This window comes from Elgaria multicarinata, chromosome 4, assembly GCF_023053635.1.
Source record: "Elgaria multicarinata webbii isolate HBS135686 ecotype San Diego chromosome 4, rElgMul1.1.pri, whole genome shotgun sequence".
NCBI classification, from domain to species: Eukaryota; Metazoa; Chordata; class Lepidosauria; order Squamata; family Anguidae; genus Elgaria; species Elgaria multicarinata.
Genome location: NC_086174.1, coordinates 29,285,192 through 29,309,516, shown reverse-complemented (window position 1 = coordinate 29,309,516; position 24,325 = coordinate 29,285,192). Strand labels below are relative to the sequence as shown.

The 24,325-nt window shown below is 42.2% G+C and overlaps 1 protein-coding gene and 1 long non-coding RNA gene across 2 annotated transcripts in view; both read left to right on the top strand.

The window, feature by feature from the left end:
- LOC134397394 (uncharacterized) overlaps positions 1 to 24,325 on the top strand; it is a 1,014,583-nt gene that overhangs the window by 396,567 nt on the left and 593,691 nt on the right. The window lies entirely within an intron of this gene.
- Positions 1 to 24,325, top strand: part of PKDCC (protein kinase domain containing, cytoplasmic) — a 63,587-nt gene that overhangs the window by 24,750 nt on the left and 14,512 nt on the right. The window contains exons 2-5 of the mRNA XM_063123995.1: positions 3,755 to 3,877; positions 4,923 to 5,194; positions 8,587 to 8,666; positions 10,846 to 10,953. Of these exons, the coding sequence (XP_062980065.1) occupies positions 3,755 to 3,877; positions 4,923 to 5,194; positions 8,587 to 8,666; positions 10,846 to 10,953 (583 nt within the window). The remainder of the gene's footprint in view (positions 1 to 3,754; positions 3,878 to 4,922; positions 5,195 to 8,586; positions 8,667 to 10,845; positions 10,954 to 24,325) is intronic.

Below are 24,325 nucleotides of genomic sequence, written 5' to 3'. Positions count from 1 at the left end.
CAGCTCCAGGGATGGAATGCTGAACCAAATTGGCAAGCCCTTCCTCCTCTGCATGGTTGTCTCTGCAATGGTTGTTAAAAGGTTGTTTTATAGACAGCAGGCAAAAGTGGTTAAAAAAATGGGCACTCTACATCCCAGTAAGTACTTAGCACCACAGATACAGGGAGGGAGCTGACGAAGGAGAAGGGAATCAAATAACCCAGGAATGGGAGGGGGGAAATAACTCACTTTTCACGATTGTCTGGCAGACAAATCATGGGTAAACTCTGAGTAAGGAACAATCCATATTGTTGGTTGTTGTTATGAGGGAACAGTCTCTCTCTGTATGTGTGTGTGAGAGAGAGAGAGAGAGAGAGAGACCGAGACCAAGACCTGGTTTGTACGTCACAGCAGAAAAATCCATGATTTGCAGGGATGTATGCCACCTGCGAACCACTCCGTAACTGTAAACAACCTTTGACCAGTCTGATCGGAGGTTGTGAGCATGATGTGTGAACCTCGACTGATGGATCGTTTAGGGGCTAAATAATCCAGTAGTTCACATGGTTTGTTATTTGTTAGCCCCAAACAACCCATTGGTCCGGATTCTCATGTCATGCTTACAAAATGGAAGCAGCTTGCACGTCTGCCATGCAAAATGTAAAAAAGGAACGAATGAGAGCAAATGTGGTTATGCTTGTGTTATATTTCAGTTATGGAAGAAAACTAAGGGTTAAGCCAAAGGCTTCATAGATGTAGTAGTAGGTTTTAAGCTAGGGTTTGGAGAAGAGATAGATGTGGCACCTAGTAGGGGGAATTCCAGCCATAAGGGCCACCAAGGGAGAGTGGGCAGCATCAGTTAATAGAGCAATAGATCTCCTATGCAATCCTGGTTTGGCTTTTAGCAAAAATACATTAATGTGATTTATGTGGGACTTGCCTCATCATTTTATGCAGGAACTGGTATACTATTTTTCTTTCTGGAACATTTCGTTCTCCTCCCTCTCATTTCTGAGCAATGAGAAAGAACAGTTTTGCTAAGACCTGATCTTGGCATGCATTTTTCTACAAATCCAGTCTTGGAAATTACGCTAGGCCAAGGGGGATTCTTTTTGGATATCCATACTCATTGATGGCTGCTTAAGAAGATTTTGGGTTCTGAAGAATGTCACCTTTTATATCCAGTCTGACCTTTGCTTTGTGTGTGTCGGGGGTGTGTGTGTGTGTGTGTGTGTGTGTGTTATCTGTAACTGTAGCTTGTAGTTCTCATCTCACTCACAAAAGAAATCTAAAGGAATAGGAACTGTTTGACTAGTGCTGAAATAAAGAGGAAATAGGCCATGAGCATATGGTGAAACATGACAGCCAATCAAAGAAGCCTCATTCCCATAACAGAAGATGCACACGCCAGAGACACTGGGAATAAGTGTTTCTATGCAAATGCTTGAAGCCTCTGAACCAAAATGGGAGAGCTGGAGTGCCTGGTTTTAAAGGAGAACCTAGATACAGTTGGCATTACGGAAGCCTGATGGAATGGCTCGAACCAGTGGGATATGTTCATCTCTGGATGTAAACTCTATAGGAAGTTCCTTCGGATTTAGCTTGTTCACATTGCACTGTAGCATTTGCTGTCATAACAATCTGCTGGAATTGCAGGACTAATGGCTGATCCATATACCGTATTTCTTCGATTCTAAGACACACTTTTCCCTCCATATAAGCATCTCTAAAAACGGGGTGCGTCTTAGAATCGCAGGTGCGTTTATTATTTCTTAGAATCAAAGCCTTTTTCTGTTGGTGGTACTGAAATTAGTGTGCGTCTTACAATTGATGGCGTCTTAGAATCGAAGAAATACGGTATTATTATCTGAGCCTTTTGTTTTCTTGAATTGGGTCCACTGTTTTCTTTGTCATGACATTCCCTGCCATACCTAGACTTGAAACACAATCCTTCCCACAGTTCCCACTGCTAATGCTTTTCTTTCCTCCTCACTGAAAGGCTACCTACTTCCCACCAGTGTTGACTTCTGCCCCTTTTTTGCTACTTGTCTGAATTACCCCCCCACACACACACACACTTCAATTTCCCAGTTCTCTGTCCCAGGAATGAAAGGTGTAAAGAACTGCCACAAGTACATATTTGATGCCAAAGTGTCTATTGCTGGTTTTGTTTCACATTCCCAGTTGTCTGATGTTCTTTTCCCCCCCTTTTTTTTAAAGTAGTATTTTGATGTGCAAAGGCACTTATTTCAAGAAAGGAGTAATTACTTCATTCAACCATACATTTTTGAAATATACTTTTTACGTTCCGTTTCCCAGGCCATGACAGATCTCTGGAATAGGGTTGCAAGATTCAAAGCTGGGGAGCATTTATAGACCTTTAAATCGCCTGATGTGGCAGAAAAGGAAGCCGCAGCTTCTTCTGCCCATTTTCTCCCCAGACCGGCCATCCATCTTGTCCCCAGCTTGCATCATTGATCAGGATTCTAGGTATGCCACACAGCAAGCAGCGGGTGGGGGAGAGAACAGGCAGGAGAAGTCACTGCTGCCATGATCTCCTCCTGCATTGAGAGATTTAAAAGTTCTCCAGCTTTTAAAAGTTCTCCAGCAACCCTACTGAGGGTCAAACAAACTAGGCACGATGCTTTTCACAAAATTAACAGTCATGCTGGAGTAATCTAGAGTTCAGTGTGGGGATATTTGCCTAGGAAAAAAAAGCTCCCACACACTCCCCATACAAATAGTAGGTGTGGGGGCCTTGATACAAATTGAGACCTCAGTAGGGGGCAAAGGATTAATCCTCTACTGCCCCCACACCAGGGTCCTAATCAGGACTGGGAGGCGCAGCATTTGCCTTTAAAAAGCCATAAGAACATAAGAAGAGTCATGCTGGATCAGACCGAGGGTCCATCTAGTCCAGCACTCTGTTCACACAGTGGCCAACAAGCTTTCGATCAGGGACCAACAAAGCAGAACATGATGCAGCTGCACCCTCCCACCCATGTTCCCCAGCAACTGGTGCACACAGGCTTACTGCCTTGGATACTGGAGGTAGCACATAGCCTTCCAGACCAGTAACCATTGATAGCCATCTCCTCCAGGAATTTATCCAACCCCCCTTTAAAGCCATCCAAATTGGTGGCTGTCACTACGTCTTGTGGTAGTGAATTCCATTCAATCAGTTGCCAGTTGCTGTAGTTTTGTATCCAGAGAACACTTGCCACATCAAGTTTCTGACAAGGAACTCTGTATGTCCCTCATGGAATGTCTTGCAGGTCAAGCGGTATTTGAGAATCCCACCTCTGAAGCTGGTATTTGGAAGGGGGGGTCCACCATTGGCAGGTCTATGTCTCCTCCCCCCAGCAGATACCATCCCAATGTGCACAAAGGGCTGCCCCAGGTGTAAAAAGACCCTGACGTGAGTGCAGCCTATATAATGGTGGTGATTATGCTCCACTCCTCGTAAAAACCTCCCTGCATATAAATGTTTCAGGTTTTAAACTAGTTCTTATCCCATTCTTCCTGATGTGTGCTAGTTTTCTACATGCAGGGAGATTTTGAGGGTGATGTTGCATTTAAAGAGGCACTCCTCCTCGCTCTGCCTAAATTGGTAGAGTACTGACACAGCAGTACTACCTTTTGACTGCCTCTGCATCTCCCATACACATTAGAGGGGTGAGGTCAGGGCACTCATAGTGGGTGGGGGACGGGGGGGGGCATGCATGCATGCAAGGAATGTATTCAAATGTCTCCTTTCCCTTGTCTGCCTTTGCAGCTCCATGGATATTGTTACCAAGACAGCAATGACATTTCCGACACACTGACTGCTATCACAGAACTAGGTTCACCGCTGGAGATGATACAGCTTTTGCAAACTTCCTGGGAGGACAGATTTCGCGTAAGTGCAGTTAGAAAGTTAGAATCCTGCATGTTCAGAATACGCGTAGAGCAGCCTTCCCCAACCTGGCAAACTATAATTTGCCACAGGCCTTGGAATATTGTAGGAAATGTTGGCTCCGAGGTCCATGGAAAATGTCAGTAAAGCAGAGAGCCCACCTGGGGTCCTGAGGCACCAGGAGCAGCCTGAAGATGCTGCATGCTGCCCCCAAGCCTAGTTGCGTACAAGAGGAGTGTATTTATTTATTTATTTATTTATTCTGCCCAATAGTCGAGGCTCTCTGGACGGTTCACAATTAAAATAATAAAATACAACAAATCGAAACATGATATAAAGCTTTAAAGGTTTAAAAATACCACATAAAGACAAAAGAAACCCAGCAGCAGTTACAGCCCAGGGAAAGCCTGTGTGAAAAGATGTGTTTTCAGGAGGCTTTTAAAGGAGATTACATTTTCCACCTCCTGGACCACATGAGGGAGGTTTTTCTAGATGGTGGGTGCCGCATCAGAGAAGGCCTGTCATAAAGCTATTCTAGAACTTTGACTCTCACATAACCACTTTGTAACTGTGGGGCCACACTGAAACAGATCCACGACATGGATTTGTTTGTGCGTCTGATGTAGCGTGATGTCTCCTTGAAATCAGCTGGAATTGCTTCTGACTAAACCTGCAAAGGGTTAGGTTGTAAAGTTACGGGGCTGCTCTTTGACCTGGGACATCCACAAAGCCGATACAGAGGCAGGCTTTGAAATGGGCCTTGCATTGGCACATTGCATCAAGTCTGCTTATAAAGAGATTTGAGCGTTCATCCGTAGTGTTAGCCTTCATTTCCCTCCTGGGACCTCTGAGAGCCAAATTCGTGTGCCAAAGACCAGGGGAAAATTGCCCGCAACACTCGGCACTCTGAGCCCTTGAGTCTGTTTTTAATGATGAAGAAGGCTGAAAGTCTGTTGTCATTTTCCATGCTCTGTAACAATAAACAGACACTATTAGGATTGCCCAGTTTGGAAAGCCATGCGTGACAATTTGGCGTTTGTTATTTCAGATCTGCCTAAGCTTAGTTCGGCTTCTGCATTACCTGGCCCACTCTCCTCTTGGCTCCGTGACTCTCTTGGATTTCCGACCTCGGCAGTTTGTGATTGTGGACGGAGAGCTCAAAGTGACAGATCTGGACGACGCCACCATTGAGGAGAGTTCCTGCACCAGCAGCAGGGACTGTTTCATGGAGTTCCCTGCAAGAAACTTCACTCTACCTTGTTCTGTTGAGGGCAAATGCCAAAGTATGAATGAGAAGAGGAATCTTTACAATGCATACAGGTATTGAAGCAGATGGAAATGAGTTGCCCTGATCACAATAATTGTGGATATACATTGAAAATGGAAAAGATCAATTTAGGTATTTTGATGAAACTTCCTAATGGTATAAGCTGACCTGTCAGGGATGGTGTAGTTGAATCCTACAATGCAAATCCTGCATTGAGCAGAGGGTTGGACTAGATAACTTCTGAGGTCCCTTTCAACTCCAGGGCTCTATGCCAGGATTAGCATTTTAAGAGCAGTTGCCATGTGGTGATTTATCTGTAGTGTGAGCATGCACACCAGCAAGCTGAATCAATGATGTGTCATTTTCTTGCTTCTCGATTTGTGCACTAGATAATGCTGTCCAAGTTTTTAAAACATTTGTTTTAAAGAGGCGCATATGCATATGCATATACTGTGCATCCTTCACTTTAAAAAGTTTTTTTTTTTAAAAAAAAATTAAAATCAGCTACAAACCAGTTTTAGGTATTTAATGAGGGAGAAAGAACTGCCTTAGCCTGGCAATAGGTGCTCCCTGCGTCTGGCTTTTCTTTTGGTTCAACAACTTGCAAAGCTGTTTTTTCCCCTCAAGGTTTCCCCCAACAAGAAAAAAATATGCCTACATTTTGAAGGCAGTGGTGGCACTATCAAACAACCTATACCATGCTTAAAATAATGTCTCTGTCTTTTAGATTGAATAGGCCATGCCATTCTTGGAGATGATTGATTTCATTGATTGATTATATCTTACAGTTATTATTAATCCGAAAATTTTTAGAGTGGCTTCTAATAAAAACATTCTAAATACCCTAACGGGAATAGTTTTAGTAACAGCACCATTGGCACATGCTCAAATATAACAATAATACGATTCAAGATTAAAATAAATCTGAAAAGTGATAAGAAAAGGCCCAGGTGAATACAAAGGGCTTCACCTGGTGCTGGAAGGACAACAGGATTGGAGCCAGGCAAAGTTTCCTGGGAGAAGTATTTCACTGCTTGGGGACCACAGCAGACAAGGCCCTTTCCCCAGTCACCTCTTCCCACCCCCATAAGTTGGGGAACTCAGAGACTGGCTACCAGGGATGATCTTCATTTTGAGGTAAATTCATGTAGGAGAAGGCCATCCTTCAAGTAGACTAGAAAATTAGGTTTAGAGCAGTGGTTGCCAAACTTCTTCAGGTCACCGCCCCCTTGGTTCCACAAACTCATGCCCAGTGGCCCCTAACCTACCCTTTAAAAATCATTATTCAGAATAACGGTTTTCAACAACCCACTAAGGAAGATAATAACAATAAAATTCAAAACAGTAACAATTAATTGAATATTTATTCAAAATCCAAAGCACCCGCCACAGGCTTGCTGAGGGAGGGAGGAAAAAGAGAGCAAACGCCTCTGTTTTGAAGCTGGCATGGCGGGGCACACCAAGCTCTTCATTAGCATTTTGGTGCTTTTGAAACATTTCAATTCACCGTTAAAAGGACTCTTCTTAAACAGTATTAATACATGTGTAGATTCTTCCCCTATATGGCTTGGGACCAAACTACCTTCGCCCATAAAAATGTCCCTGGGTTTTAAGACCTTCTGGAGAGGCGCTTCTCGGAAAAGACCACCTCGAGTGCCCCCCTGCCGCCTCTTTGCCTCTTAGCGCCCCCCTGCCACCTCCTTGCCTCTTAACGCCCCCCTATGCAATCCCACCGCCCCCAAGGGGGCAGTACCGCCCACTTTGGAAACCACTGGTTTAGAGTGCAATTCTACAGGATAGACGCCCGTAGGATGGAGGGCTCTGATCTCTACAATCACATCTCCTCCTCCGAGGTTGGAGCTCTGTCTCTGGCCTCAGAGGATGGGACGCGCAGCATCTAATGGCCCCTCAGCTGCATTCTAGGGGCCATAGGATTGCTCTCTAAATTAGCTTAAGTTAAAGGTGGGTAGATTTCAATTAAACATTAGGAGAATGTTAGGAGAAGCTTCTTGTGGTAAGAGAAATATGACAGTGGAAGCAATTACCTAGAGAAATGATGCAGTCCGTTTTGAGACTTTTTACAAACTCTAGGCTTTGGGGCTGTAACATCACACTTGGCATATTTTCCCTCTGCCTCCCCCTCCTCCCCCCATACCTAGTTTGAGTAACATCAAGGCTGAAAGAAAATTCAGGAACTCAAAAGTTTGCATACTACTTTCTGACATCATCATCATCATCATCATCATCATCATCATCATCATCATATTTATTTCTTACCCACCTCTCCCTCTGGATCGAGGCAGGGAACAACATTAAATACAAAAATATCATAAAATGCATAAAACTGATTAAAAAGCATATAAAACTGATACAATATTAAAATAACAACCGGACATCTTAAAATTCATCTGGGTAGGCCTGCCGGAAGAGACTAGTCTTTATGGCTGTCCTAAACTCGGAAAGAGTGTTAAGGCGATGAATCTCCTCTGAAAGGCCATTCCGCAGTCTGGAGGTGGCAGAAGAAAAGGTCCTCTGGGTAACAGTTGCCAGCCTAGTTGTGCTGACTGGAGTAAATTCTTCCCAGAGGACCTGAGTGTGTGGGGCGGATTGTATGGGAGAAGGCGATCCCGCAGGTAGCCTGGACCCAAACCATGTAGGGATTTAAAGGTAATAACTAAGACTTTATACTTTACCTAGAAACTAATTGGTAGCCAGTGGAGTGATTTTAAAGTTAGTATGAATTAGTTGTTGCCTTAATGTGGATAGTCATTTTTGCAAAGTAGATCATGCAAATTGTTGAGCTTACATAATTTACGCAGGTTGCAGAATTCCATTTTTTAAAAACTGCAAAATGTGGGTTACTCTGCCTCTCTCTCTCTGAAGTGCAGAGCACCCTGCCTTCATCTTTTTATTCTGAAGCGCTAAAAATGTTCATGGCTCGACATAAATTTTGTATACTCGTTTTAATCTTAATTTTAGAATTTCTGTAAACCGCTCAGAGAGCCCTGGCTATGGGAGCGCTATATAAGTGAAATAAATAAATAAATAAATGGATAAAAATTGGTGTGCTTGTTTTTCAGATTGGAAGTGTGAAAGAAGGTTTGAATTTATAGCCTTAAAAAAAAACACAACCTTGTCCAAGCAGAGACAGACAGCTTTGCAAACAGGCCAAATCCACCAGGGTTTTTTTTTTTTAATAGCAAATCTCCACATTAATAAAACGTTTACAGGTAGTTACAAGGTGGCCTTGTGCAAAGCAGCTCTCTGTCTAAGCTGCACTAAGCAGCTGTGTGAATATAACTGGAGCTATATATTTAATTATAGAATATGATTCTATTTCCTGCATTGCTCAGAGACCTGTAAATTACCGTAATTTTATTATTCATTTATGTTGTTTAGCGGTTAGCAAGTTCTCATAAACCTAACACGTTCTACTTCTTTGTAGGTTTTTCTTTACATATCTTCTGCCGCACAGTGCCCCTTCATCCCTGAGACCATTGCTGGATGTGATTGTCAATGCTACAGGTAAGGGCATACAAAAATCCTTACTGGATCAGGCCAAAGGTCCATCTAGTCCAGCAACCTGCACTCCGGAGTGGCCAGTGAGATGCTTTTGAGAAGCTAACAAGGAGGGCTTTGAAAGCAATAGAATTCCACCCCCACCCCCCGTTGCTCCCCAGGATCTGGAGTTCACTGGGATGCTGCTTCATTGCTTGGAGGTTCCATTTAGCCATCGTGGCTCTTGGTAGATCTCTCCTCCATTCATTGGTCTAATCTCCTTTTAAAATCCTCCAAGGTTGCCCCCACCTTAGCAGAAGCAAATTCCATGAATTTAATTATGTATTGGGTGAAGAAATACTTTGTTTCCTGAATCTTCTGTCAATCAGTGGCATTAGTTTCTCATATTAAAAGAGAGGGGGAAATCCTTTTGCTATCTGGGGTCTTGATTCCATGTATAATTTTATCATTAAAACTAAAAGAAAAGAAGTTAAGGATATGATTATAAATTAAAATTTAATACAAATGAAGTTAAATAATTAATACTTCCAAAGAGCACTCTTACACATTTACAAATAAAGTAATAAACTAAAAACAGTGCTCATTTGACTCTGGCTATACGCATTTCGACTTTTGTCTTCGTCAGTGGCCCAATCACGAAGCTGTAGAGTACTCAGAACTATTTTTTTCCAAAAGGGGCTGACTTAGGTGTTCCCAAAATTAGGGATTTTATAAAACTATCTATTTTATAAAACTTATCTATCATTTCCCTCTGTAGCGATCTTTTTTATCTGAATAAAAAAGGCCCAAATATTTTAGCCATTCTGCTCCTACCTTCTGAAGGTGCTGCAGCTTACTGATCATTTTACCTTTTGTTTCTTCTTTAGAACCCTGAGATCCACCTGGTACAAAAGACACACACTTCCAAGAACTATGAGCTTAGGAATTTGTTTAATGGAACTCACAGACCTTTCACACAGTAATCCACTCCTGGCTACCTAAGCGTTCATTTCAGCAGTATAATTTAGGGCAGCAGGGGAGTCATTTTGTTGCTGTTATTGTTAAAATGATTGGGAATCAAAAATCTTTGGTGATCTACTGCAAATCTCCCAGAGATTTACCAGTAGATCCAGATCTACCTTTTGCCCAACCCTGTTTTACACCATAAGAAAAACAAAAACAAAAAACTAGATCTCTGCCCCAAAAAGCATGCAATCTAAATTTCAACAGTGGGGGTGATCGGAGAGGGAGAATAGGAGTGAGAGAGGATTAGATAACAAAGGATGAATATGAGTAATTGCAATTACTAAAGTCCTAATTAGCCAACAGTTCTGTCTGATTTCAGAATTGATTCTTACTACTTGGCAGGATAATACAGAAAACCCAGTTTGAGAGTGCTAACCTTAGCATAATATAATCTTCTGCATTGGCTCACCAAGGGACAAATGTGATGTAGTAAATAAAGAGCTTACACGTTAAGCCATGGTTAGACTACTAACCCTTTGGAGCAAATGGCTAGTGAACATGTTTAAACCATGGTTAGTAGCCACCATGGTTAGGAATAGTTCACATGACGCAGTGACATGACACGCTAAGCCATGGTGGTTAAGCATTTTGAGCTAAACGTTATGGCTTAACATGTCGTTTGAACCATTCCTTATCTTGGTAGCCACTTACTCACAGTTTAAACATACTCTCTAACCATTTGCTCCAAAGGACTAGCAGTCTAACCAGAGTTAGAGGTGTAACCATGGCTTAGTGTATTGTCTGAAAAGGCCCACTAAGTCATGGTTGACACAACATGCTAAGCCATGTTGTTTACCTCAAAATGCTTAATCATCATGGTTTAGCATGTTGTCTGAACAAGGCCAAAGTGTTGGAGTTGGACCAAGGAGAGAGTTGTATTCAAATCCCCATTCAGTCATGAAGCTTACTGGCAGGCCAGGCACCATCTCTCAGCCTAACATACCTCAGAGGGTTGCTGTGAAGATAAAATAAGATAACCATATATTTGCTGTCCATTGCTCCTTGGAGGAAGGCAGGATAGAATTCTGACCAATAATCATTATCATTTTTGTTTTGTCCCCTTCTGATGGCTCCTGGTCTGTCTTTTTGCCCCCCACACCCCCAAAGCCCCTGTAGCTGCTGCTACTGGAGAAGGTATCTTTTTTGTCTCTAAGTCATGATTTTCCTTTGCTCCTTACAGGAGAACTTCAGTGGGGAATAGATGAAACAGCTGCTCAGCTTGAAAAAGTTTTGCATTTATACAAGAGTGGCATGTACCTCCAGAACGTTACACGGAAACCCAAATCAGGTAAAGTACCGCAATTAGAAATGTAGCAAATTCCTAGAAGGGGAACAAAACATGCATGTTCAAGACTACGATTGAGATCTGAATAACCACTCGGAGCAGGGCAAACTACATGTCTGCGGGGTGCTCTAGGCAAAGGGTCCTCCGGTGAGACCCTTATTCTGGTTGTGGTGGCAGTACCACAGAGTGCTGGGTGGCTGGGTTGGCATCTATTTCCCACAATGCCTCAGAGTGATGCTGGGTTGAAACCATTGTGGGAGAGTAAAAGAGTGGCTACATCCAAACCCCTGGTGCAGCTTGGAATGTTGGGCCCATAATAAGAATGAAGGAGCCCTCCAGGGCAAGCGCTGAGCCCTGGCAACTGCCCAAGGATGCCAGTTGCTGGCGCCTTCTACCCCATTTGGAAAGGATTACCTGGCTACGTCTTTAAGAAATGTATCTGTCAAGCTCATGAAAGATGAGGTACCTCTTGTCCTGGGCATAAGTTGGATTTCTGGGGGGCTCTTCATCATCATGTAAAGTACAGCACAGAATTGGGCTCCAGATGAACTGGGGTCGTAATTGCAGTATAGCAGAATAATCATCTCCTTTTCTCTGCACTGGGTCTTTTAAAATTTCCAAAACTCAGAAGAGAGAGGCTCTATTCTCTTCTTACACTATAAGGGGGTATGAGCACTGGTCTACTTGTATAGAGCCAGTATAGTATAGCAGCCATACAGTGCAATCCTATTCATGTCTACTCTGAAGCAAGTCCCATTGAATTTAATGAGGGTTATCTCCAGGAGAATGGGTACAGGATTGCAGCTTTAATATCCACATATATGGGCTGCAAACAGACAATCTGTGTCCTTTACCCCGCGCCCCCCCCCCCCCCTTAATTTTTAGGTATTTTCCTCCAATTTTTCTAGGCTTCATCTCAGAAGAACTACAAGTAATAATCAGGTATAATGTTGATTTACAATCAACAACAAACATGCTTGTTTCACTTCAACTTCTGAAAGCTCAGTTCAACTCTGTCCAGGACCCTGCATGCTCTCTTGCACATTCATTTCAATGGAGGAAGCAAATGTGCTGTACAAGCAATGCATATTTCGATCTGCTTTTTCTGTTGAAATGAACGGGCGAGCCATTAGAGGTAGAACGCTCTCTGTGTTGTAAGCAACTGCTGGATTGTAGAAAGTGTCTTTGATAGGGTGTTGTAAAACCATCTGTATAATAAGATATGATGGTGATCTTAGGAAAGTTACCTTTTTAAAAAAGATTCCATGTTTGTATGTAAAAGGCTGAGAAATGAGCCTCAGCTGTTTCTGAGAGAGAAGGAGAAGAAGAGGGAGGGACTCTGTTCAAGTATAGTTCCATGCAAGGAAAGCGGTACCAACAGTCAGTAGAAAACCAACTCCATGAAAGTTCTTGTCAATCTGAGCCTCTCCATAAATAAACGTTAACAAGATAAACCTTGGTAATGTTACAGAAGGACTTGGGTCTTAAGCTTTCACTGTCCTTTGGTTGTAAAACTTTTTATAGTGCCATAAATTATATTCTACTTTGGACTTTGCTTTAGTGACACAGAAACAAAGCATATATGTGTGTGGGGGGAGTTTTAATAGTCATGTGTGTTTTTCTCTAATCGTAAATCACCTCATTATTAAATGTTGTTATCTGGATGCTGAATTATTTGAAATGACAATGTATTTTAAAAAAGATATTTGTGCGGTGTATTATTTATACTGGTTGCAGTGAACCTGAATCACAATTTAGGCTACAAACCAGACTTGCAAGTCTATAGGATTTAAGTATAAGCCACTTTCCTTTTAATCTAATTATAGTCATTACAATTGTTAGAAATATACATTGCAAAATTTAGAAACAATCGCTCTAGTCTTTTATTTGCTTATTCTCATATTATTCCTCTGAATTCACTGAACCCTGGCAAAAGTGGCATATGAACAGCTTTTTCATAGCTGTTTAGAAAACAGATGAGCTAATACCAGTTCCTTTTTTTGTTTTGTTTTGCAAAAGTTTTCAGTAACAAATCTCCTTTTGGGGGGTGGTTCCCTCCCCCACTTCTTACAAAGATGTACAAATTCAGCACAATCTTATGCAGATTTACTTGGAAGTAATTTCATTGATGTTTATTACTCCCAAATAACTGTGCCTAGGATTGCAGTGATGCCACCGCATAACCAAACCTGATTAGCTATGTATTGTTGTGATGTTGTTCGGGCCATCCAAATGCATTTTACGGCCTGAGACAAAGAACAAGTTGGCACCCTGCTTCCATTCCACCTACAGATGCCAGCCAGGTGGCCAGCTGAATCTTTTTTTCACTGCTTGGTACAGGACAGTGTCCTCTAACACACTTGAGGGCAGCAGGCTTGCTCCTGTTTGCCTTGCATCAATCCCTTAGGGTGCTATCCTTGCCCCTGCAGTCCTCTCCATAGTGATAGACCAGACTCTAGCAGTCATGCAAGGAAGATTACTGTTTTATCAGATAGAAAAAGGAAACCAGAAGGCACAGCATTGTGCAGGGCTACCAGACCCATTAAGCACTCTGTCTCCTGGACTATACTGCCCTTTTGCATACATAACAATACATGAGTGGTTACTGTAAGTACCATTTGGAAAATACATCTTCCTGCTGGTAGTATTTACTGCTGGGGATTGGTCATAAGACCTTTTCTGTCGGACCCATTAACGAATCTAGTGCAAGTAAATGCAACTTAACCCTATTCTCAAAGGCATTGGGCTTCCGTATTTTTGAGAGCTCCGAGGAAGGCGGAGATTTCACAGGTGTGGCTTCCTTCCTTATCACACTGTTGCAGTGCAAAGGTGAGAACAACACCTACTGAATGTTGCCTTTCTTCAGAGCGCGTCACGGGGCAGGACCCTTGTCCATTTGAAATGTTCACCCTAAAAAGAAGGGCTAACGTTCCATGGCAAAGACCACTGCCGAGGCATCTGAGCATTTCAGGCATCAAACCTTCTTGCTTCTTCACCCTTTAAAGCAAACGAGCAAGTCATTATTATGTCCTGAGGGTTTCCTATCCGCCAAAAGAAAGCTGGGGGCAGGGAGGGGGAAGGCATTGCTTCCTGAAAGAGGGAAGGAATGCAATGCCAGCTTATAAGGTATGACATTAGCTGTTCTCGTTTGCCCTTTGACATCTTGCCAAGGCCATGCTGTGTGTAAATATTTACAGTACAATAGGGCTTCCAAAATTCTATAGTAACCTCCTGAGAAAACGGGAAGCCTGTGCAACATAATACTCCTTCGCCCACTCCCTTCTCTCTGACTTACTTTTTGGCTACAGCCCTGAACCTATATGCTTCCTAGAAACTTTTTACTTCATGGGGAGAATGAAGGTGTAAGAATGAGAGACAGTGTGGAGTAGTGGTTAGAGATTTCAGTGTAATGTTAGTGACTTTGATCAAAGAGACCGATGCTCAAAGGCCTGTTTGCCACCGGCCGTAGCTCAGAGGCAGTGCACATGCTTTGCACACAGGAAGCCCCACGGTTCATCCCCAGCCTCTCTAGTTATTGCAAGAAAACCTCCTGCCTGAACTCCTGGAGAGCCATTGCTGCCAGTCAGTGTTGACAATACTGGGCTAGATGGACGAAGGGCCTGACTCAGTGTAAGGCAGCTTCCAAGGTTGTTTAGGTGAATCTTGGGCTGGTCATCAGCTTTCAGCCTTCAGCCCAAATGGAAACGAAACTTATACGTAGCTGCATTTGTGTACAAGGTAATTGGTGGTATAAAAACGCAATAATCAAGAAATAATTTACTTATTTTCATGACCTGTACTTCTCAGAATTTAATTTACAAAAAAAGATAAACACAACACCAGAAAAATGAGGTGGTAAACAAATTGTTAAAACCATTTAGCTGTGCTGTATCAGACAATGCCCTCAAAGTCTAGATGAAACAGATTTGTTTTTGTCAGTCTCTGAAAGGAAGTAGATGCCAAGTGCCCCAGGGAGAACATTCCACGTTGTTGGGTCAACTATTCTCTTCCTTTATCTCTCCACCCCCACCCCGCCAAGCAGGGGCTTTTCATCTACCATGTGACTGCAATTTACATTGTAAGCTTCTTGGGGCAGGGACCTTGTCTTTTTGTTTAGGTTACTCTGTAATGTGCCATGTACATTGATTGTGTTTGTTTGTCTATTTGTCTATTATAGTGGATAGGTAATTTAATGCTTATGGGCCTTATCTGTCTTCCAATGGATTTACTCTGCAAAAGATTTTTCTCTTAATTCCAGAACAGTTAGATTGTGAGTAAGTAGCAGGACAAGTTGTTCCCCACCTCGATAAAAATGGAGAGGAGGGTAAATAAATAAATAAATAAATAAATAAATAAATAAATAAATAATAATAGCCTTGGCAGGCAGAAGACAGCCATTATATTGAATCCCATTGTCTTGGAGTAAATGTTAGACCAGTGGCCCAATCCTCTCATGTGCAGAGGTGCACTTAGGCTTATTGGGTTGGATCCAGACATAGTCCTGATTAGAGTAGACCCATTCAAATCAACAGTGGAGGCTGGTGGCACCGATTTCAGTGGGGCTGTGATTCCATTCTGGGTTTGTCAGAACCAGCCAGGACTCTAAAGAACCCAAAATAGCTTTAGCACCTTGGATAGCTCCTTTAGAGCTTTGGCTGTTCTGACTGAAACCCAGAATTATTATTATTATTATTTATTTATTTATATAGCACCATCAATGTACATGGTGCTGTACAGAGTAAAACAGTAAATAGCAAGGTCCTGCCGCATAGGCTTACAATCTAATAAAATCATAGTAAAACAATAAGGAGGGGAAGAGAATGCAAACAGGCACAGGGTAGGGTAAGCAGGCACAGGGTAGGGTAAAACTAACAGTATAAAGTCTGCACAACATCAAGTTGTGGAATGGAAATAGCCCTACTGAAATTAGAGCCACCAGCCTCATTTAAAAATCAGTGGGACTTGAATTGGTTGTGACAAATTTGTCCCATTGATTTCTAATGGGTCTACACTAAGGATGACTAGGTCTGGATTCAATCCATTGAATTCATTAAGCGTAGGCACATTTTACTCTTCATAGCATCAGGCTGCTAAGAGCAATAAGTAGCACCCCAATTTATGGAGCAATAAATAACACTCCAATTTATTTTTCTTAATCCCAAACCTTTTGGCTGATTTTTCAGGAATTAGCTATATATGGGTAACTAAAATACTGAAAAATAGCATGCAGTGAAAATTAAGCAAAACATGAATAATAGTAAATTGGGCAAGCCTCTTTGGATGCTGCTGTTGGCATTTAATTTTCTCATTGCAACTAATGGGAGAGAGAGAGAGAGAGAGAGAAAGAGAGAGAGAGAAAATAAATAAATAAAGAGATTACTTGTTGTCAAGGATGCACATTACTGAAGCTCTGCCCCTGAACCCAGGGTATATTGGCAGGTGATAACTAGAAAAGGAGACTGGGCAATTTTCCAACTGGTAGCTACTGAAAAGTAAAATAAAAAACAAACAAAAACCAATCTGGCTGCTGTGGCTGGAATAAATGGTCATTAGGACTGATTAAAGTCAGATTGAGGGTGACTCAAACAAGTTAAAAGGAGAAAACCGCAGCCTGTTTTACCTAATTTATATTGCATTGTGGTCTTGGAGTTCATTTATGTGTCTGAGCCTGGAGTGGGATGGAGTGAGGCGGGCATGCCTGGCTTTCTGATCCAGGCTAGTGGAGGTGGCTTTTGCAAATAAGCCAGTAAGTAGGGGAGGTGCCATAGCTCAGTTGTAGAGCACATGCTTTGCGTGCAAAAGGCCCCAGGTTCAATTCCCATCATCTCCAGTCAAAAGGGTCAGGTAGTGGGCAATGGGGAAGGTTCTAGAGCACCATGGCCAGAGTAGACAACAAATTTGGGCTAGATTTAAAAATCTTTTGACTCCGCATAAAGTATCTACCTATAGATCTCGTTCATGCCCTCTGATGCTCACAGAAGCATCAGGCGTCATGACCACTGTTGGAATTTATTTATTTATTTGTTTATTTATTTATTTATTACATTTCTATACCGCCCAGTAGCCGAAGCTCTCTGGGCGGTTCACAAAAATTAAAATCATAGTAATCACAGGTTAAAAGCACAAATACACAATACAATATAAAAAGCACAACCAGAATAAAAACCACGCAGCAAAATTGATATAAAATTAAAATACAGAGTTAAAACAGTAAAATTTAAATTTAAGTTAAAATTAAGTGTTAAAATACTGGGAGAATAAAAAGGTCTTCAGCTGGAAACAGAATGTTGGGCTAGACTGATCTTACTCTGATCAGGCAAGGCACTTCGTTCATTCATAATAATATGTAAGAGCCAGAGTGGCGTAGTGGTCAGAGTGTCAGAAAGGGCTGGGAAGGTTCAAATTTTGTTGCTGCTGTGTTACATTGCTGTTTTGTTTTTAACTTTTGTTGTCACTTTAAGTTGTTGTTTGATCGTTGTACATTTGGTGAGGCATCTTGGGAGGCACTTCGTGGGGGCAGAAAAGCAGGGTTTAGATATTTTGATAGGCTTCACCACCTGTATTATAAGACAGATTTTGTTACTTTTTGAGGGCTGCTTTGGGATCACATTACAGGCTCAGAAATACCATGTGATACGGCCCTTCCTCAGGCGGCAGGCGGGGATTACAATTTTGAATGGTTCCCCATATGGAAAAACTCTGTGCATATAGTAAACTAGAGTCTATTCAGATAGAAAAATTCTAGCCTAGCTTAAGCCTAATCTGTTTTTATAGGTCATTCCACGGCAGCAAACCCAGTTTTGACACTGAACCTACACTAAGTAGGGAACAGCAAATCATCCTGGTTCTCTGATGAGTTTATCTGTATGATTCACACCTGATACCAAACGTGTGTGTTTCATTCATATTTACATTGCACTTAAAAAAACCCTCTTAGGTATGCACCTAATAAAATGTAACATGTGATAATAGCTTGTCTGCAGAGAAGGAATATTCAAAGTTGTGGTTGTCTCAACTGCTAGAGAGACCCTCTTATATGAGGGCAGAGATATACTTTGTTTGGAGTCAGGAGAGCTTATTTGTGGCTAACAACCTGTAGTTAAACCATAGTGCAGGGTTAGTCCCTAATGACAACCTACAATTCAATGACAACCCATGATTCAACAACAACCCGTACTCTGGGTTGTCATTACAATACCGAGCTAGGTTTCAATAAACCACGCCGTGAAACCAGGCCATTTTCTCTGAAACAAAAATTACTGATTTTGATGGAGTTGACTTTCATCTAAGCATGTTTAGGATTACACTCACTTTAATTTCCACTAGGGGCATAATGACTTACCTGTCAAGGAAACCCTTGCACCTGTTCCCCTTTGGTGCCACCTGTGTGTGACATTTCTGAATATGTAGCTCAATTCTCAATTAGCTCTGATAGTGTTTTCACACTGCTGTCAAGCAAGCCTCAACTATTGGAAGCTCTGTTCATGTTTTTCAGACTATAGAGTAGCACAATCATCTTAACTACCCTTTTATCTTTTTAAGCATAGTTGCAAATAGAACAGTTTTGGATTAGGATGTTGCTACAGCTTTATGAATAGTTTTAATCTCTATTATGTGACATTACAATGGTAGACATTTCTCATGGCATATCCAGCTTTGTGTCTGTGTGTGCACGTGTGTATCTGAATGTGTAAATTTATTGCCACCATTATCTTATTAGGCAAATTATTTATAGGTTTTAAACACTATTAGCCAGGAAATTGAGGAGAACTTTGACCTTTTTATGACGTGAGTTGCAGCAGGGAGCCTTCAAATTCTATGGACTCCATTTAAGCAGGTTTCAGAAGACAAAAAACAAAAACAAAACCCAAAACCACCGTGAACCAAACTTGTCCATAATTGAGAGGGTCTCTCTAAATTTAATTCAAGCACACTGAATAGAAATAAGGCTTGAGTCTCCAGATAGAAACCAATTACCAAAAGGAATTGGTGGGGAATAATTTTTTTTAAAAAAATGTATACTGTTTAACGGTCCAAACACCATTGTTCCTGCTGCTGTTGCTATTCTTATTCTTATTATTATTATTATTGAATTAGCATTTACATAGTGCTGTCTGAGTGCTCAAAACATGTTATATATAATTTATCTCACTGATCCTTATAGCAATCCCGTGATATAGATCAGTATTGTATTTCAGTTTGAGGGTGGGGAGGATAAGCGAGGGTATGATTTGCCTAAAAGCTGCTTAACGGTGAGGTGAGATTGGACAAGGGACTTCCTGGCTCACTCTCACTAGGCAACACAAGCTCTTCTATGCATCGTGGATATCTCAAGGCAGTATGCTTGACTAACAAGTCAGACATGCAAAATAAGATTGGCACTATTTTCCTGACAAAGGCCTTATGTCTATGATGGTAGTGTTACAGGCAGAAATTCAGCCACTTCTGTCCTTCCCATAATTTTCATACACCTGATGGGAAAAGCAAGACCCTGTATATCAATGGTGGGCAACCTGGGACCCTCCAGATGTTTTGGCCTACAACTCTGATCATCGCTCCCCAGTGGCTATGCTGGCTATTGCTCATGGGAGCTGTATGCCTGTTAGGGCAAGCATCCTCTTTTATAGAAGACAGTCTTCTATTGTAAGGGCTACCAGAGGATAGTTCTCTATTTTGAAGGTGTCCTCTATTTGAAGGGCTGTCTAGTCTAAAGTCAGGTATAAAGATAGAGAACCATCAGAAGAGCCGGGCCTTCAAGTTGCCCACCACCAGCACCTGAGCAAGGCACACAGGTCAGCTGGTGAGTCTTCCAGTATGATGAGATGTTCTGTTCAAATCATCATCATCATCATCATCATTGACATCACATCATTTATTTATTTTTTACAGAAAAACTTCAGAAACTGTGCTTACCAAAATACATCCACACCAACATCCAGAAAGCCAGTCATACTTAAAACATGTTCAATAGTCAGGAAATTTCTGAATCAGTAAAAGACAGCATGACTAGAAAAAAACTGCCAGAAGCGAGAAAAGAAAGATAATAACAGTAAGAACAACAACAATAATAACCTATATATTTGTCCTCTTTTTAAATGATGCATTTCCACTTTTTTTGGCTATTCATAAGTGGCCATCCTAAGGCCAAAAAGTTTGGAGGGCCACAGGTTACTCACCCAAGTTGTTTTAAACATCGGTACCCTGATACAGCCAGATAAATGGCAGGCTTCCTAAATGCACAGATTGAGTGTGGGTGCAGGTGCCCATCACTGTTCACACTGTCTTTTGTGGGTGGCATTGCACCTCCCTTCCTTGGCTTTCTTCCTGCTAATTGCATGCAGCTCCTTTTTGCAGTACAAATACAGCTGGACTGGGAGAACATTCTCTGTCAGAAAATGCGGCATTTTTTCCTTCGGATGGTAGGTAAAAAGGAGCAGCTGTAGCTCAGTGGAAGAGTATGTGCTTTGCATGCAGAGTTTCCCAGATTCAATCCTAAGCATCTCCAGGTAGTTCGGGAAAGATCCCTGTCTGACACCCCGGAGGGCTGCTGCCAGTCTGTGTAGACGACATTGAGCTAGATAAACCAATGGCCTAGCTCAGGATACGGCAGCTTCCAACATTCTTTTGATAGACGTGTTTTCCCTCCTGCCATTTTAATAGTGTCCAATAGAACCAGTTTTCAAACACTTGCCTGCTTTCAATATCCAACAAAGGTTGTAAGCAAAGGGGAGGCAATGCTGGCCCAAGACATCTTGCTGCCTCAGGCAAAGAACAAGATGGCGCTCCCTGCCCCCTTTCACATACGGAGGTTGATGGGATTGGGAGTTTAATCTTATTTCAACGCTGGCAGTGGAACAGCATCTTCCTTGGGACAGCAAGCTAGCTTAGGGGATGCATGGCAGCGTGTGCAGGGCCTACACAATTCTGTGCTCCAACACCATGCCTCCACTCCCCCACTCTTCAGCATGTGCCACTTGAGGTGACAACCTCGCTCTTCTAAATGCTAGGGTCGACCTTGAGGGGAAGGCTCCTTACAAAAGCCCTTTGACATCCTACAAGGCAAGTGTGACTGGGATATCATGGTTTGCCTTATAACATGTAGTTCTGTCCTCGGTCCACAAACGGCAAATAGAGGGGGATAAGCCTGTATCTAAGCTGTATCACTTCAGATGTTGTTGTTGTTGCTGGTGGTGGTGGTGGGAGAGGTAACACGATTGAGTGCTCTCCAACAACAAAATTGTCGCTGCTCACAGAAAACTAGATACCAGGAGAAGATTTATAGCCAAGTCTTCCCCTGATATGCTAGTTTTCTAGGTGTTCCCTCCCCACATGGGTATTCCATCATTTGGACTCCCACCTCCAGTCTGAAGTGGACCCCTCTCAGGGAAGGCCCATAGCTCAGTGGTAGAGCACATGCTTTTCATGGAGAAGGTCCCAGGTCCATTCACTGGCATCTTCAGATGTGGCTGGAAAAACTCCTGCCTGAAACCATGGAGAGGCCCTGACTATCAGTGTCAATAGTTCTGGAGTTGAGGCACCAATGGTCTGACATCAATACAAGACAGTTTCCTATGTTCCTATGAACTCCCACCTCCAGCATGAAGTGGTACAGTCCAGTTACAGGTTTACCATTCCATCTGCCATTTGTGAGAACCTGGTCAGAAGAAGTTGGAGTGTGTGGATGGGAGAAGAATGCATGGTGGCTGTAAGCTGTCTGCTCCTGTAATAGAGATGGCACACGAAAGCATACCGCTCTACTCAAGGATATTGCTGGACTTAGAATTGTAGAATAGTAGAGTTGGAAGGGGCCTATAAGGCCATGGAATCCAACTCCCTGCTCAATGCAGGAATCCGCCTTAAAGCATCCCTGACGGATGGTTGTGCAGCTGCCTCTTGAATGCCTCTAGTGTGGGAGAGCCCATGACCTCCCTAGGTAATTGGTTCCATTGTCATACTGCTCTAACAGTCAGGACGTTTTTCCTGAGGTCCAGCCGGAATGTGGCTTCCTGTAACTTGAGACTATTATTCCATGTCCTGAACTCTGTGAGATGATTGAGAAGAGATCCTGGCCTTCCTCTGTATGACAATCTTTCAAGTATTTGATGAGTACTATTATGTCTCCCCTCAGCCAATACAACGAAGAAGGCCCGAACCTCACAATCAATACTCAAGGCTAAACGTGCCCAGTTCTTTCAGCCTCTTCTCATAGGGATTTGTTTCCAGACCCCTGATCATCCTCGCTGCTCTCCTCTGAACCCCCTCCAACTTGTCTGCATCCCTCTTAAAGTATGGTACCCAGAACTGAACACAATACTCAAGATGAGGCCAGTGTTGAATAGTCAAAGGAAAGGACAGATGCCACATCCCCAGGGTTAGGGGAGACAAACCCATTGAGGCCTGATTACCTTTTTACCCAGAGGTATAGTTTGCCATGGCAACACCCAGGTTGGGAGCAGGAAGTACTGATTGTGAGGTAGGGGCCTTCTTCATTGGATTGGTGTGCCAATGTAAGCCTTAATTCATTGGTCTGCACCCCCACATCTCCTTTAATTGCTCGCACAGTCCCCCACCCCCAAGTGCGCCAGTTCAACTATTCTATAGGTTTAGTTACCAGTGTGGATAGAGTAGTCTTCCACAGGGCCAGAGAGGCACTCATGCCACAGGCCTTTAGCGATATTTATTAGTTTGTAATAAAGATCTTGTTTCAAATGGGTCTAATTCTTTAGAAGCCATTACAGCCAGCATCTCTTTCTCTCTGTCTAATAGCTCGCATCGATCTGTGTTGTGTGTCAAGGCTTCTAGCATGTGCTGACGGGTTTATGCATCCCCTGGGCCTTGTCTTCCAGTCTGTGTAGCGCATTTCAGGGTGTGTGTGTGTGGTTGTGTTTCTTCCATTGGCTGGCCAGCTCTCCACTCACTCCTTCAGTTCTGCTCCAAGGAGCAAAGCAACTCAGAGCAGAGCAGAAATAACATTGTGTTCTTTCCTTCCACCGGCTGTTCTGCCAATTGACAATCAGTGTGGTCCAGCTGATAGAGTACTGGACTTTAACCCGAGTTCAGATCTTAGCCATGAACTCAGTGGGTGGCCTTTGGTGTACCATTATATTGGTAATGATAAAGGCAGGGATAGAATTCCAAGGGGGGGACATGGAAGGCAGGGGATCTTAGTAGTTAAACCTTTTACTTGTGTTTGTTTAACAGAAAACAATAGAAATATTTAGGCATTTTTAATTTCAGATTTTTTTTAAAAAAAATGTTCTACTTGTGTGTGTGTGTGTGTGTGTGTATAAAATATCACACACACATCATTAAATAGACTGCAGCAGACTCCAGAACACTTCAGTTTTTTGTCATATGTTTGACTCATCGCTGAATGATGGCCCATGAGAAGTCATTATTTGATGTAATGTGCTGAGTTAAATTTCTGAATTGGCAGCCATTCAATTTGATGAACAGTAGACAAGCAAACCGTTCAGTGGTGAGAACAGAATGTTATAGCATCTGTGAGGGCCTTACCTTCTTGAGCTTTCCCCGGCTAGTAGAAGATCATCTCCATTAGCTACCAGTTATGGAACGTTAGTATCCCATACTTAATTTTTCACCAGCACTCTGCCTAACAATATAATTAGTAATGTCTGCTGCCCCTCATGCCTGGAATGCTCTTCCAGAACACTTGAGAACTACCAACTCAATCACAGCTTTTAAAACACAGCTAAAAACTTTTCTTTTCCCTATAGCTTTTAAACTTTGAGTTTGTTCTGACTCTATACTGTTAGCTTCACCCTTCCCGGTGCCTGTTTACACTTCCCTGTGCCTGTTTGCATTCTCTTTCCCTCCTTATTGTTTACTACAACTTTATTAGATTGTAAGCCTATGCGGCAGGGTCTTGCTATTTACTGTGTTATCTGTACAGCACCATGTACATTGATGGTGCTATATAAATAAATAATAATAATAATAAAACAAGGTTCTAGCTCCTCATATCTCCTAATTTTTGAAACTTTTAGGATATTCTTCTGACATTAAAGTCCCTCATCCCTTTCTTACTACTTCACTTATAACAAAAATAAATGTGAGAAAATGAGTGTAGACATTTTCATAGTGTTCATTTTATATCATGTTATTCAATGTAAAATCCACTCAGTATCCCTTATATTTTGTTCTTTAAATTCTAGACATCCATTTAGCTTTCTGACCAAGGCCAGATCTACACCAAGCAGGATATAACACTTTGAAAGTGGTTTGAAAACACTATGTGGAATGTGTCATGGGCCCCAACAGTTGTTAAACCTGTTATAAACTGTTATAAAGTAGTAGTATAGATCCTGCTCAGGAAACTTAAGTTCACTTGTGGGATCTCAGTTGAAACTAGCAA